Source organism: Zea mays, chromosome 1 (assembly GCF_902167145.1).
Source record: "Zea mays cultivar B73 chromosome 1, Zm-B73-REFERENCE-NAM-5.0, whole genome shotgun sequence".
NCBI classification, from domain to species: Eukaryota; Viridiplantae; Streptophyta; class Magnoliopsida; order Poales; family Poaceae; genus Zea; species Zea mays.
This window is the reverse complement of record NC_050096.1, coordinates 21,825,690-21,839,642: the sequence shown is the minus strand read 5'-3', so window position 1 is coordinate 21,839,642 and position 13,953 is coordinate 21,825,690. Positions and strand designations below refer to the sequence as shown.

Sequence of the window (13,953 nt, the reverse complement as noted above, 5' to 3'; positions counted from 1 at the left end):
AACGACTTCATCATTGCTTGATGCACTGGGTTTGCCATGCCCCATGCGTACAGGGAAGAGGGAACAAAGGATGGTAGTACCATTTTAAAAAGGTAGCACAGAGTAAAGCTCCATAAGCTTGGGATTCAATGCTCCAGTCTGTTGAGATCGTTCGATTTAGTTGTTTGGTTAAGCCCATACTTGATTGCAAGGAACAACCCGTTCCATAGTCTTGAAAAAAAAACAATCTTTGCTTATACTGGAGACGGACGACTCATCAAAGAGTCCAAAATGCAGTTGCTTCACATATGGCCCAAGGAAAGTAGACCTTGTTTGTAGTGCCTGGCTTGCACTGAAATCTATTCTCATCTGAAACTTAGGAATTTGTCAAAGCTGAATCCACCTTTTCTCTTTGAAAGCTCCGGAATGGAATAATGCAGCCTTAAGAAGATGGCTAGGCAGGCCCTTCTTGTTGTTAAGGAAGAAATGTTGGTTATAGATTTCTACTGCTAGTTTGTTAAACATATATATGGTTTACACAGATATCGTCCGATTCAAAGCTGCAGTACATTTCCTTTTTGGATACTGGAATTCGTATTCTACAAGGATTTGGGTGGACAAGCAACATGAACATGAGAGTGAAAACATACTTCATTTCAAGACGCAGGACGGTGTTATTTAAAATGATGCATCGTGCAAAGGATCCGCGATGTAAACTGTTCAAGAAACTACTTTGGACTCAAGGCCTGATAGACCGATGTAACTAAAGCTATTGGAGAAATGTCTAAATAGTACAACAAGCGACCAGTGGCTATTCTACATAAAAAAAAGACAAACTGTGCACTGCAACAACAGCTTCTTAACAACTTATGTGGCTATGTCCAAATACTTAGAACACTGTTGAAGGAAACAACAGCAAAACCATCAGGTTTTCACTTCGACAAGCGTCAGCATTAGCTGAGGTGTCACCCAGCAGCGACTGCTGATTGCTGAGTTTCAACATCGGTGCTCATCCATCAGAGTTGTCTGATAATAATGATAGTGATCTAGTTAGTTAGTAGTAATAGGACCATCAATGAAGGCAAGGGTCACCAATAAAGCACGATTCGGTCAGTCAGCACCCAGAAACCAAGAGAGCCTTCTGAAGCTGGTTCATTCTGCAGTTCTGAATTCTGATGGAGGTTGTCAGTGGAGAGGCAATTATGTCCCAGTCCCTAGCGATAGTTGATTACCAATTGCATGCTTCATGGTTTAAAGATTCTGTAATGCATGGGGTTTGTCCGATCTAACTAGAATGCTAATGGTGGTATACCTTGAAACAGAAGGAACGTACATGTCATGATGGTAATCAGAGTTGTTGCAAGTGATGCTTGGTGATTAGGTCTCATGTCATTCAAGCTTTATCCAAGTTGATGACAATTTTTCATTCTTTTCTCAACATGTGAATCAACGTGTTTTTTTCTAAGCTCAAGATGAGGTAGTTTACATGCTCATTGTACTTCCTTTATACTTAAGATACACTCACTTTCTACCTAAACGGAGCCTTTGTGTAGAAACGTACTTCTTTGGCATAAAGTCAATTTGGTCAAATTTTCTTTTGATATATAATAGTTTAATAAATCCTATCAACACACACACACAGAGAGAGAGACGTGTCATCGTGTGGCGAGTCTTTGTCAGTGGAACGACAATTGAGAAAAGCTTGAAAGGAAGAGGCCACTAATTGAAACCATCGCAATTAGCTTGTTCTGCTTGTCCGAGCTTAAGTTAAAAGCAATCCTAGAGATCCTAACAACCAGCTCTATGGAACTGGAAGATTGCATCATATAGGTGGCTAGTAACATCTATAATTCAACATGATATCAGTTATTGCGCCCTATATGACTAGTTCATGATAGGTAATCATGCCTTCTTACTGTCTATTCTCCGGTAGCTAGTAAAATTAATAATTGAGTTGAATGGATGAGAAATTCAGAACAGAGAGTCAAATGGAAAGTTGATTTGTCACAATCAAAACTGCCACCTGACGGCACTACATTTGTCACTTGATCAGAGATGATTTACATCTCAACAATATTGTAGGTTGAGGATACTCCGATAGGCTGTGGCTTCTCTCACTAACAATCATACTCGTATAGAGTCGTCTTAAGAGCGTCTCTAACTAAGTTGGTTAAATGGTCTAAATAGTATTCCTCGTATCGTGAATTGAACTTTTTCTATTATTATATCAACTCAAGGCAGTTAAGTCTAGCTAGTGAGCATGAGGCTCCGATACTAATAGAAAAGATCAAGATGTTCAAAAGGGGGAGTGAATTGGACTTCTCTAATTTTTCCTTCACAAATTAAATCCTGATCATAAGACTAATTTTATAAGAGTGCCTAATGATGTGCCAAAAATGTGTTGCATCATAAATGCCAATCCTATAGCATGACTATTCTAGAAATATAAATGGTTGAACTAAATTGATTAAAAGTAAACACATAGTAAAGCAACGATTAAAAGACTCCTCGGTATTTTACCAAAGGCGAAATGGTCTCTATCCGAGTTGGTTAGGTGGTCTGAGTAGCACTCCTCAGGTCCTCAGTTTGACTCCTTATGGGAGCGAATTACAACCGTGTTGCAATAGGGAGTTGAGTGGTTTTCCCCCCTCTTATTTACAACCGTGTTGCAATAGGGAGTTGAGTGGTTTTCCATTTAACCACTATTTCTGGCACTTGCACATAGGATTAATTTGAGTGGCACCTTATAGTAAATGCACATGGCAGTTAATTTACAACTTCTTGCAAATCATTCAAACCCAAAGGTTCAGTTTTAGTACGTAATCCTGAGCCTGAATGCTTACCACATTTCTTATAATTTCCTGGTATTATTTTTGGTACTCTAATCTCCCCATAATGTCTAGAAAACCTCATGATTCAAGCTAGTGTAGGGCCATAAATAGATTATTACAAAGAGATTCTAAATACTTAATGATCGACGAAAAAATGAATTCTCACATAGATCCCCAATTTTCTGTGTGCCCATACATGTAAGCTACAATGGTGAGATTGGGAAAACATACCCAATATATGCGTGGGAAATCTTTTATGGATTCTCACGTACTAAAATCATAGGGAAACTTGCACGTGCAGTACCAAGACAAACATTCATCATATCATTTTGAATACCAAGACAAACATTATGGATATCATTTTGAATACCAAGACAAACATTCATCACTATAAGCACATTTGATAAATTCAGTAGTGTAGAGGCTAATGTGCTCAAGCTTGAGACATTATTACTTAATGGTCTCGTGTTGTCAGAATGACACGCTTTAGGTCATCAAATAGATGCACCATAGAAGCATATTATATCATATAAATATGATGTCAATAATAATGAGATTACGCATGAGCTTGAACATATCACAACATCAATAAATATGATGTCAATAATAATGAGATTATATCAAATCTCAAAGTGGATCATTTGAATATTACTCGAAAGTAAATCATCTAACAAAATGATCTTCACGTAAAAAGAGAAATGGTGTTATGTGATTCAGTATGAACCATGATTTAAACCACCAACCACCGGTATCATGTTAGATTGAAGGTTGAAGTACAATTCATATCTTAGCTTTCATGAGCACTTTCTTTTAAATTTGGCAAATGATGCCCAAGCATGATAGTTGAGGCCATCAAGGATGAGTTCTTCAAACTCTTTGGGCCCTTGACAACCATTCACCACTTCGCGAAACATAGTAAAACATGCAGCACTCAAGCAATATGGTATTGGTAACAGTAACACACTTATATTTGATACATATATGGTCACACTAGTGACCTTAATAAAAGTATGACAGCAGATTTTGACGACCAGATGTATCCAAGTGAAAGCCTGAAAGGGGATCCAGGGGATTCAACAGGAGGCAGGCGGCGGCGGCGGGTACCGCGGTACATAAGGAAGAAGCGGAGCTCCATGCTCAATTGGACCTGGCCTGATCGTGGCTTTGGAGCTTGGGCTCGGGTCAACGGGTTGGTAGTCGTCCGTCCTGACATTTTCCAGGCCCCTTGTCTTTCGGATGGTAAAAGTATATCGTTCCTGAAAATGATACATGGAAAGTCACTTAAGAACTTGATGGAAATAGGTGGTAGCCGTCTCTAGGTAAAAAGATACTACTGTCAAAAAGAATTAATTACTGATAAGGCAAACACTAGCCACTGAGGTAATATATTTCAGTTAACTAAATGGACTCTCTTCTGGCCGTGTATATGCTTCTGCCGATGTGTGCGATACGCTGTTCGAGAGCACACAACATACCTTCAGTTTCCTGTCGTTTAGATCTATGCTTCCATGTCCTGGATCTACAAGGAATTCAGCTAAATGTCAGCAATAGGCCCACGGGCCATATATACCCCAACTCCTAAATATAATCTCGCCAATTGCTCAATAAAAAGATGCTGACAGAAAGAAAAAAAAGCAGACTAACCAATCATACATACCACGCCTACAATTGTCGGACGTGTGTACGGTTACATCGCATTCTGTAAAAAGCTAGTAGGTTTTCCTTCACCAAATAGGAGAGAGAGAGAGAGAGAGAGAGAGAACTGTCGGAAGTACGGTGAAACGGTTGTGCACCAGGTAGAGTACTCAATCAATTAAGAGGTGCACGTATTCTAGGATTAAAGTTCCATAATCTTTGATCAATAGGTAGCAAAAAATTTCGTAGAGTACAGATTTAGTGAGATTGGATCTGATTTGACGTCAATAATGCCATGGTCATGAACAACATAATACACGAGGTATCGATAGTTAAGGTGTACTACTAGCATTATTGAAAACTGCGCTGGGCCAAATCACATCCTACTTTTTGAAAAAAAAGACAGGCACCAAGTCCTTTTTTTCGTGCATATATACATGTAGGTTTGTTGTGTAATGTTTGCTCAGTAAATAGAAATTGTTAAAGTGAACTGCTGAGGATATCCACCACTCGTGGAACCGTAAATTTCTACTTAAAAAATATTTCATCCTGATTCCCTAGCATAGGCATTTGGCGTCGCCCAGTGCGGGCAGCCTGAAGCAATTTTATTGCAACGTACATGTATACAGGCGTGTACTACGATTTATTAAAAAAACACTACAGGGCTCGTGGGGGTAGCTTTTGGAGACCTTTTTCCAGTGGTATATTTTTGCTTGAAGAGAAAACCACTCAAAAGAGAAGGAAAGAACTAGCCTTTGTCTATACGAGCTATCAATATCAGCCGATGATTTGGTCGTTATCTTCTTTTCTTTTTAGTCCTGAGTACAATATCGGATCTCATTTAAACTTTCAGCACTATATCATGAACGCAGGGTCGCAGGGCGAGATAATTGCTCAAGCTACAAGCCTGGAATTATCAGTCACGGCTTGGCTCCAGAAAACTGGCGAGAAAGAAGAAAAAGAACAGGAGGTGCACGAAGAAAGTGATAAGGGGCAAAAACAGGAACCGACCGGTACGGTGTACCTGTGTTCTTGATGCTTCTTGCGTTAGAGGCGATGCCCACGAGCAGATTTCCTCCAGCAAATGCAAATATCAGCAAAATCAGCACAGATGGACGCTCCATCTCCTACCACTATGCAAGCAGCAAGCACAATCCCTTCAAGACTTGTGAAATGCTTCTACGGCTATGCTTCGTTTCCTTTGGCTTCCTGCAGCTCCTCTTCTTAAGATAGGGAGACGTCCCTGCGTGATGCGCCTCCATTAGCATTACTGCTAGATGTCAGCATGCGGATTTTAAAAAAATGATGTGATAAGACGGGAGAATTTATGTCATCGTCAACAACGAGGAGCTGCAGAAAAATGGCCTGGAAAAACGAGGAAGGTGGCCTCCATGCATTCCTGCCATCGCCCGGCACTTGCTCGCATTGATGGCCATGCTTGCAGTCTGCAGGTGTTGCTCCTCACTTTCTAATTTCGGCTGTCGCATTCCTTTTTTTACCCATTACCAATTACTAATTTCGGCAGTTGTAGATACGGATGGATCCTAAATATCCAAATTATATCATAGATTTATCTGGTGTTTGATTTAAAGAATCACTACATCCAATACATCCAAATTAAGATAATGCATCATAGGTTCATTCATCAAATTTGGTGGGATGACCTAATTCCTCATATTAGTACTAACTAATTAACTATGAGGAATGAGGTGGTGATGGATCAACTCATTCCATTCCACAAACCAAACAAAAATAGTGAGGAGTGAGAAGATGATAGACTAGCTCATTCCTCAAACCAAACACCCTATTAATTTTTAACATAGTTGTGCGTAAAATTAGATGTTGATCTTTAATCATGTTGTTAAACATATTATAAAGACCAGAATAAAATTTTGTATAATTTTTATGCATTATTTTCTCTCAACAACAAAAAAAAGTTGAAAATTTAAATCTGTATCCAAATTTTATGCCGATTATTTAAAAAAGATATAAAACGAATTTAAAGCTTATTTTTTATGAATAAACTCAATGCTAAAAACAAGAATATAAATTTATATAGCTATCATATTTATTCGCAATTGAAAAAAGATCAGATATTTAACATCCTAATAAGTATATGGATCCATCCTAGTAGAAGTGTCATCAGCATCTTGTTTTCCAGAATTCTATATAGAAAGGAGTACACTTCTGACTCCTGTGATACAGAAATTTAAGTATTAGAAAGGACGACACATCTTCCTACCCTCGAAAGGGGAGTACACTTCTGACTCCTGTGATATTATAAAAAAACTGCTCAGACATAAGACGGTTGCACAAAAATGAAAATCTGCACGGACTGGTATGGGTTATGGAAGAGTCGTCAGACATCAGACTAGGCATAGACAAGTACAAATATCACGAGACATTCATATCTTTTACTACAACGGTCCAACGCCAAAGATACAGAAGCATATGGACGCCCTGCTATGTCAGCACGGAGTCCTGAATTCTCTTTCTTATCTCCCTGGTATTGCTCAAGTGCTCATCAATGAGTGGTATTGAAATGAAATCATCTACGGGTAGAAAGTTCAAGCGATTTCTTGGCCATGTCATCGGTTTGGCATGATGTCGATGCTGCCTTCTAGATCACACGAGCGCTCAGGACAATCCAGTTTACCCCAACGTGCAGTTACTCTTTGGCAGGGAAATATTGGCTTCCCAAGGCTGCAAGAAAAAACACAGACCGATCAGATAGGAAATACATAAGAACAAGCTCGTCAGGGGATTCCAGAAGCTCAAGATTCTGCAAATCATGGTATTAGAATGGAAACATCCACACTTATGAACATATACTGACATACCCCTTATTGTAGGAGTAAAAGGGTGTGCCTCAGTTTTCCTCTTTTTGGCCCTGAGACCTTACTTTTCCTATGATTCTATATAAACATATTCAACACTTGCAATGCCTTAGAGGATTTCAAAGGCAACAATAAACAACTGCACAAAGTTGGCTGTATGGACTCACCTTCGATTAACCACGTTATGGACATAACATAACCACTGGGAGAAATCAGCCTGAGATCCTGCCTGCACAGGATTTGCTCTACAGAAGTACAACACAGTTAAGTCAGTTTAGTTTTCAAGAATTATTGCTATCACTGAACTATGATATATTCAGCCTGATGAATGAGAGGGCTGTCCTCTACATAAACTTTCAGATAACCAAAAGTTAGATAAAATAACACGCAACTCAGCCATGTTTCCGTATCAGATATTAACAACATGAACCTTCACAAATATAAACACAAACAATCATTGTGATTCATTGTTATATTCAAGTCATCAATAGATGAGCATGTAAAGAGCTTACACATTCCTTATTAAAAAAAAAGAGCTTACTCACCCTGTGCATCATATGGACAAAAAACTGTGTAAACACTTAATAAATAGGTGTATACTGTATCAGGCTACCAGCCAAACCCATGACTTCAGAGCACCAGAAACTAAGATTCATGCACAGATCTCAAACTGCAGAAAGTAGCAAGAGTTCGTAGCTAATATGTGCTATTTTGCATCATATTATAAAGCAGCAAACTGTCAAGGGAACCATGTGACCACTTCACAGAGAGAATACTTGTAAGTTGTAACACAAAGAAACATCAAGGAATCAAGCAATTAAAATTGATATTACAAGTATTTATCCAAGTTGTTGGTGAGAAATGCTTACTTCAAAACTTCCTTGAAGTGATCAGCACATTCTTTGCAAGGATATAGTCTCGAGATTATATGCATCTGAGCAGCGACCAGCAGTAATGTTATTTTTGTGTGCATATCAAGCAATAAAAATGTTTGACGTAGAGAAAGTACAAACTTTCAGGGGAAAAAATGTTTCCATTTGTCTTGTGAACATGCTAAGTCTAATTACTCTGGTGGTCCAGTTCCAGTCCCTCCTAAAAAATGTTTTCAGCTTACTATTCCTGATGGATTTAGTGGTAGTCTGATAACACATAGTTTATGATTTTTTTTTCTTTCTAAATTTGCCATTAGAAGCATGCTAGACCATGTGCACCTCACACTAACCCGCCTAAGTTGGGAATAAGAAAGATAATAAAGGATTAGAGTGTCACCCATGGAAGATTTTATAAATGTACTCAGATCATGAAAGTTATTCTCTGTAATTTTCAGGAAGTAGCTACCAGCGTTTTCACATTTACAAATTGTGATATCTAGTACTAAACCATGAGAGTAAATTACAGTTGCAGAAAGTCTTCAAACCTCTTCACAACAACATTTTGGTTTCCCAAGTCCCAGGTATTCAAATTATAAAGAAAGTTAATAGGGTTGTCTCGTGCGCTTACCAACTCCTTTGCATCCCGTCTTTGTTGCCTCGTAGGTTCGTCAGGGAACTGAAAGCAAGTCACATAGTTGATGAGATCCAAACGAAAATCAAATATATATATATAAAAATCAGTCTCTGCCCACATCCCACAAGTATACTAATCAATCTTTGTAATAGTAAATGTGCTATGGTACATGGATAGCATTTTTCTCTCCATTGCATTTTGATCATTCTGTAACGTGAGACAGTATAATAGCATTGTCAGATTAAGGCAAATGCTAAGCTAGTTTTGTGCTTCATTAAGCTACTCAGTACAGTAATAGATCGAGCTCGAGCACCTGCGCTGCGATGGTGTGAAGCAGCATCCACGTGGCCCGGCCGACCTCCTCCTTCGTCAGTGGCGCCTCCTTGGCATCCTTCTTCTCCTGCGCATTCACTCGAAACCCTCACCAATCACCTCCCCCCATCAAACCACACAGAAGACGACATCGGATTCGGAGCGGAGGACGGAGAAAAACGACTTGCCTTCCGGACCTCCGGTTGCGGTGGTGCCGGCGAAGGCGGGGAGAGGGAGAGCGCTAGAAGGGGGCGGAGGCGGTGGTCGTCGAGCCCGGCGTCGGGGGCGATGAGGATGTGGCGGGAGAAAGCGGCGACGGTCTGGAGGACGGGCGCCAGCGGATTCCAGCCCGTCAGTGGCATCGAGGTGGTGGCCGCGGGCTCGCGTGCGTGTGGTGGGGACCCGGGGTAGCAAGCGCAATCCTGCGAAAGGCGGTGGATTGGTGGATGGATGAGGCGGGGTGCGCGTGGCGACGCCGGCCGAGGCGGGGTGCGAAGGAAGGAAGCACAGTAAAATCGGTGGGAAAAAATTCAGTGGGTGCCATACTGTTTCTTTTTCCAAATCGGTGGACGTGACCACGTGGGCCGTGTTTGTTTCAGGTTTTAAAACGAAGGGCATCAATTTAAAAAACCCTTTATATTCTGACCGTCAGAAACCGATGTGAACTATAAAATATCATCTTTTCGCTCTGTTTTTATAATGATCATTTCGATAAAAATCCGTTCAAAATTAATATAAAGTTATAGCGATAATAGAAATCCATTAATTTTTATATTATAAACTCTATGAGTTTCTTCGTCTTCTTTAGCATATAATTCTAATAATACTTAGATTCTCTTTAATTCTAAAAAAACTCGTCAAAAAAGCTAAAACAAACTGCGCGTGATCATGGGATCTCATGCGAAAGGCAAGTTGTTGTCGTCGTCATCGTCTTCACATTTCCTTTGATCCGGCAATGTTCACTCCCTTTCAGCAGAGTAGAAATACTTGTGCAAACATTGTTGCAGTTTGTTGGATTTCCTTCGTAATGACCCTGATTACATGCTTTGTCGCACTGTGTTCAGATGAGATGTCTGTCTTCTCGGCAAGCCAAAAGCGTGTCTCGGTTGAATTTGTTGGCACAGACAAAGTTCAGGAGAAGCTAAACAACTTCAATGAGTTGACCTGTGCATCGGCTTTGTACATAGGATTGAGCTCAATCAGAGCACTGTATGACCTTAGGGGTGGTAACGAGTGGTAATGGATCACAATCTAAATCTTTCTTCACAGTAAATTAGACACTTTAGTTTAAAAATAAATAAGAATAGAGTCTGATCCTAATCCAATCCAATACTTAAATTTTATAGCTCATTGCCACCTCTAGATGAACTAAAGAATTTGGTTCCAAGTAAATATTGTCTTATGAATTATCGTCGTCTTGTCAATTTGACTACTTTTTTTATTGCAGATAAGCCACACTGTGTGTAGCGATTGGACCAGATGTGACCGTCGGAGAAACTGTTGGAGAGCATACAGTCCATAGCAAATCGATCAATTGGAGCCAGCTAGTCAGCCCTCGTTGTTGAGGATGGACGAACAGGGAAAGATTCTGCATCTATGGAACGTCCTTATTCTTCACCATCACAGCGAAGAGCACGTCGGTGCCGTGGATGCTGCGAGCCATCATCGGCTACGTGGAACAATCTTGCTGGCAGGCAACAGCTTCATGCTTGCCTGCTGGTACCTGATTTAGGGGGTGTTTGGTTTGTAGGGACTAAACATTAGTCCCTCTATTTTATTCTATTTTAGTTCATAAATTGTTAAAATAGAGAAACTAAAATAGAGTTTTAGTTTCTATATTTAGTAATTTAGGGACTAAAATGGAATAAAATTGAGGGACTAATAATTAGTCCCTAGAAACCAAACACCCCCTTAGGTAGTTGTGCTTAATTTGGTGCCCATCATTTGTTACCATGTTTAATTTAATTTTAAGCCGTTTTAATTAGCTCACAATGTATCTTTCTTTTCTTTTTCTTGTGAATCATAATGTAGTTTTTTTTTCTGTTTTCATATGTGGTTCCAGTCGAAGGTTGTCAAGGTATATCCGTACAAATATTGGTCATTCATGGCAATATGCTTGGTTGGAGGGTTTCAGACAACACTTGCTGGAGTCTTTTACTTCGGAGGGACAAGAACACCTAGAATATAGTATAGGATATAAACCTTCTGACCATGGTCTACTCAGTAATTTGTCTCTACGTTTTTTTACAATAAGCACTGATGATAACTTGTCGTGCAAACAGTTATAGTTTCGAGATGAGTGGCAATTCTGACATTGCAACATATTGGGTGCAGGGGCACTTGTAACGGCACTTAAATACAGCCTCAACTCGTGGGCTGTATCTAGGAAAGGCCCATCATACCCTGTAATGTTCAGCCCATTGTGTGTGGTGTTCATGGTTCTGGACTCTATCTTCATCAGTGATGACACCACAATCGAAAGGCCAGTTCTCTTGTTTGAGTAAGCACAGACAGAAAAAGATAGAGTACTTATCTAATAACTAGTATGTGTCTTCTACAACGACCGCGCGCCACGGACTCCTCCAGCGACGAGGCTGACGCCGGTGGCGGTGCTGAAGCGGTGGCGGGGCCACGTAAGTTCGTCATGGAAATACACATGGAGGAGCACCGCCCGCGCTGCAATGCCACGGCACCCACGAGGAGGGTTGCCGGCGGTGGCAAGAGGAAAGCGGCGGCGGCGGGCGCACCAACGGAGCCGAGGTACATGGGCGTGCTGAGACGGCGTCGAGGGAGGTACGTGGCGAGGACCCGCGACCGGAAGGGCAAGCGGATGTGGCTAGGCACGTTCGACACCGCCGAGAAGGCGGCCAGGAGGTATGACAGCGAGACGCATCGGCTCCGCGGGCCGTCGGCGATCACCAACTTCCCCGCGACGTCTGATGATCGTGTCCCGCTTCCGGCGCCGTCGCTGCACGCTGTGGAAGAGCACTCTTTCGCTGCCGACGAGTCCCAGCCGGTGGTGGGGTCGCCGGTCTCCACCACGCCGCCGACGAAACCCTTGGACGCCGTCGCAGAAACCCTCTCCACGTTCTCATCCAGCGACGAGGCTGACGCCGGTGGCGGTGCTGAAGCGGCGGCGGGGCCGCGTAAGTTCGTCATGGAAATACACATGGAGGAGCACCGCTCGCGCTGTAATGCCACGGCGCCCACGAGGAGGGTTGCCGGCGGTGGCAAGAGGAAAGCGGCGGCGGCAGGCGCGCCGGCGAAGCCGAGGTATAGGGGTGTGCTGAGACAGCGTCGAGGGAGGTACGTGGCGAGGACCCACGACCGGAAGGGCAAGCGGATGTGGCTAGGCACCTTCGACACCGCCGAGGAGGCGGCCAGGAGGTACGACAGCGAGACGCGTCGGCTCCGCGGGCCGTCGGCGATCACCAACTTCCCCACGACATCTGATGATCGTGTCCCGCTTCCGGCACCGTCGCTGCACGCCATGGACGGACACTCCTTCGCTGCTGACGAGTCCCAGCCGGTGGTGGGGTCGCCGGTCTCCACCAAGCCGCCGCTGAAACCCGTGGACGCCGCCGCATAAACCCTCTCCACGTTCTCCTCCAACGACGAGGCTAACGCCGGTGGCGGTGCTGAAGCGGCGGCGGGGCCGCGTAAGTTCATCATGGAAATACACATGGAGGAGCACCGCCCGCGCTGCAATGCCACGGCGCCCACGGGGAGGGTTGCCGGCGGTGGTAAGAGGAAAGCGGCGGCGGCGGGCGCGCCGGCGGAGCCGAGGTACAGGGGCATGTTGAGACGGTGTCGAGGGAGGTACGTGGCGAGGACCCGCGACCGGAACGGCAAGCGGATGTGGCTAGGCACGTTCGACACCGCCGAGGAGGCGGCCAGGAGGTACGACAGCAAGACGCGTCGGCTCCGCGTGCCATCGGCGATCACCAACTTCCCCGCGACGTCTGATGATCGTGTCCCGCTTCCGGCGCCGTCGCTGCACGCCGTGGACGAGCACTCCTTCGCTGCCGACGAGTCCCAGCCGGTGGTGGGGTCGCCGGTCTCCACCACGCCGCTGCCGAAACCCGTGGAAGCCGCCGCAGAAACCCTCTCCACGTTCTCCTCCAGCGATAAGGCTGACGCTGGTGGCAGTGCTGAAGCGGCGGCGGCGGGTGTGCCGGCAGAGCCGAGGTACAGGGGCGTGCTGAGACGACGTCGAGGGAGGTACGTGGCTAGGACCCGCGACCGGAAGGGCAAGCAGATGTGGCTAGGCATGTTCGACACCGCCGAGGAGGCGGCCAGGAGGTACGACAGCGAGACGCGTCGGCTTCGTGGGCCGTCGGCGATCACCAACTTCCCCGCGACGTCTGATGATCGTGTCCCGCTACCGGCGTCGTCGCTGCACGCCGTGGACGAGCACTCCTTCGCTGCCGACGAGTCCCAGCCGGTGGTGGGGTCGCCGGTCTCCACCACGCTGCCGCAGAAACCCTCTCCACGTTCTCCTCCAGCGACGAGGCTGACGCCGGTGGTGGTGTTGAAGCGGCGGCGAGGCCGCGTAAGTTCGTCATGGAAATACACATGAAGGAGCACCGCCCGCGCTGTAATGCCACGTCGCCCACGGGGAGGGTTGCCGGCGGTAGCAAGAGGAAAGCGGCGGCGGCGGGCGCGCCGGCGAAGCCGAGGTACAGGGGTGTGCTGAGACGGCGTCGAGGGAGGTGTGGGGGATAGATATCCCCCGGGTCCACTAGAGGAGTGAAAAACCTCACGAAAGGCCCAAGGGCCCAATAAATCATGAGGTCATTCCTTCGTGGGCCTGGGGAGAAACAACCAACAAGGCAAAGCGACGTGATACCGGA

At 44.3% G+C, this 13,953-nt stretch overlaps 2 protein-coding genes and 2 pseudogenes across 3 annotated transcripts; 2 read left to right on the top strand and 2 right to left on the bottom strand.

Moving 5' to 3' along the window:
* Positions 1–3,542: 3,542 nt before the first annotated feature.
* Positions 3,543–5,786, bottom strand: LOC103632076 (uncharacterized). Its single transcript, NM_001149236.2, has 3 exons — positions 5,470–5,786; positions 4,286–4,329; positions 3,543–4,066 (listed from the first exon to the last, which is right to left on the bottom strand). Exons 1-3 carry the CDS (start codon positions 5,567–5,569, stop codon positions 3,884–3,886), a joined length of 327 nt encoding a protein of 108 aa, NP_001142708.2. The 5' UTR covers positions 5,570–5,786; the 3' UTR covers positions 3,543–3,883.
* Positions 5,787–6,640: 854 nt separating this feature from the next.
* LOC100281926 (augmenter of liver regeneration) lies at positions 6,641–9,618 on the bottom strand. 2 transcript variants are annotated; one of them, XM_008677519.4, is made up of 7 exons: positions 9,289–9,618; positions 9,102–9,188; positions 8,783–8,830; positions 8,152–8,216; positions 7,450–7,527; positions 7,286–7,360; positions 6,641–7,148 (listed from the first exon to the last, which is right to left on the bottom strand). In XM_008677519.4, exons 1-6 carry the CDS (start codon positions 9,460–9,462, stop codon positions 7,315–7,317), a joined length of 498 nt encoding a protein of 165 aa, XP_008675741.1. In that variant the 5' UTR covers positions 9,463–9,618; the 3' UTR covers positions 6,641–7,148; positions 7,286–7,314.
* On the top strand, positions 11,646–12,569 carry LOC103644491 (AP2 superfamily pseudogene; annotated as a pseudogene).
* LOC103644490 (AP2 superfamily pseudogene) lies at positions 12,783–13,679 on the top strand (annotated as a pseudogene).

Excerpts from the sequence above, each read along its gene's own strand:
- LOC103632076 (NM_001149236.2), bottom strand. The coding sequence starts at position 5,569 with ATGGAGCGTCCATCTGTGCTGATTTTGCTGATATTTGCATTTGCTGGA. Across the intron at positions 4,330-5,469 it reads AAGAAGCATCAAGAACACAG|ATCCAGGACATGGAAGCATA; the intron begins GTACACCGTACC and ends AATTCCTTGTAG. Across the intron at positions 4,067-4,285 it reads TAAACGACAGGAAACTGAAG|GAACGATATACTTTTACCAT; the intron begins GTATGTTGTGTG and ends TATCATTTTCAG.
- LOC100281926 (XM_008677519.4), bottom strand. The coding sequence starts at position 9,462 with ATGCCACTGACGGGCTGGAATCCGCTGGCGCCCGTCCTCCAGACCGTC. Across the intron at positions 9,189-9,288 it reads CGCAACCGGAGGTCCGGAAG|GAGAAGAAGGATGCCAAGGA; the intron begins GCAAGTCGTTTT and ends GTGAATGCGCAG. Across the intron at positions 7,361-7,449 it reads CATAACGTGGTTAATCGAAG|AATCATAGGAAAAGTAAGGT; the intron begins GTGAGTCCATAC and ends ATGTTTATATAG.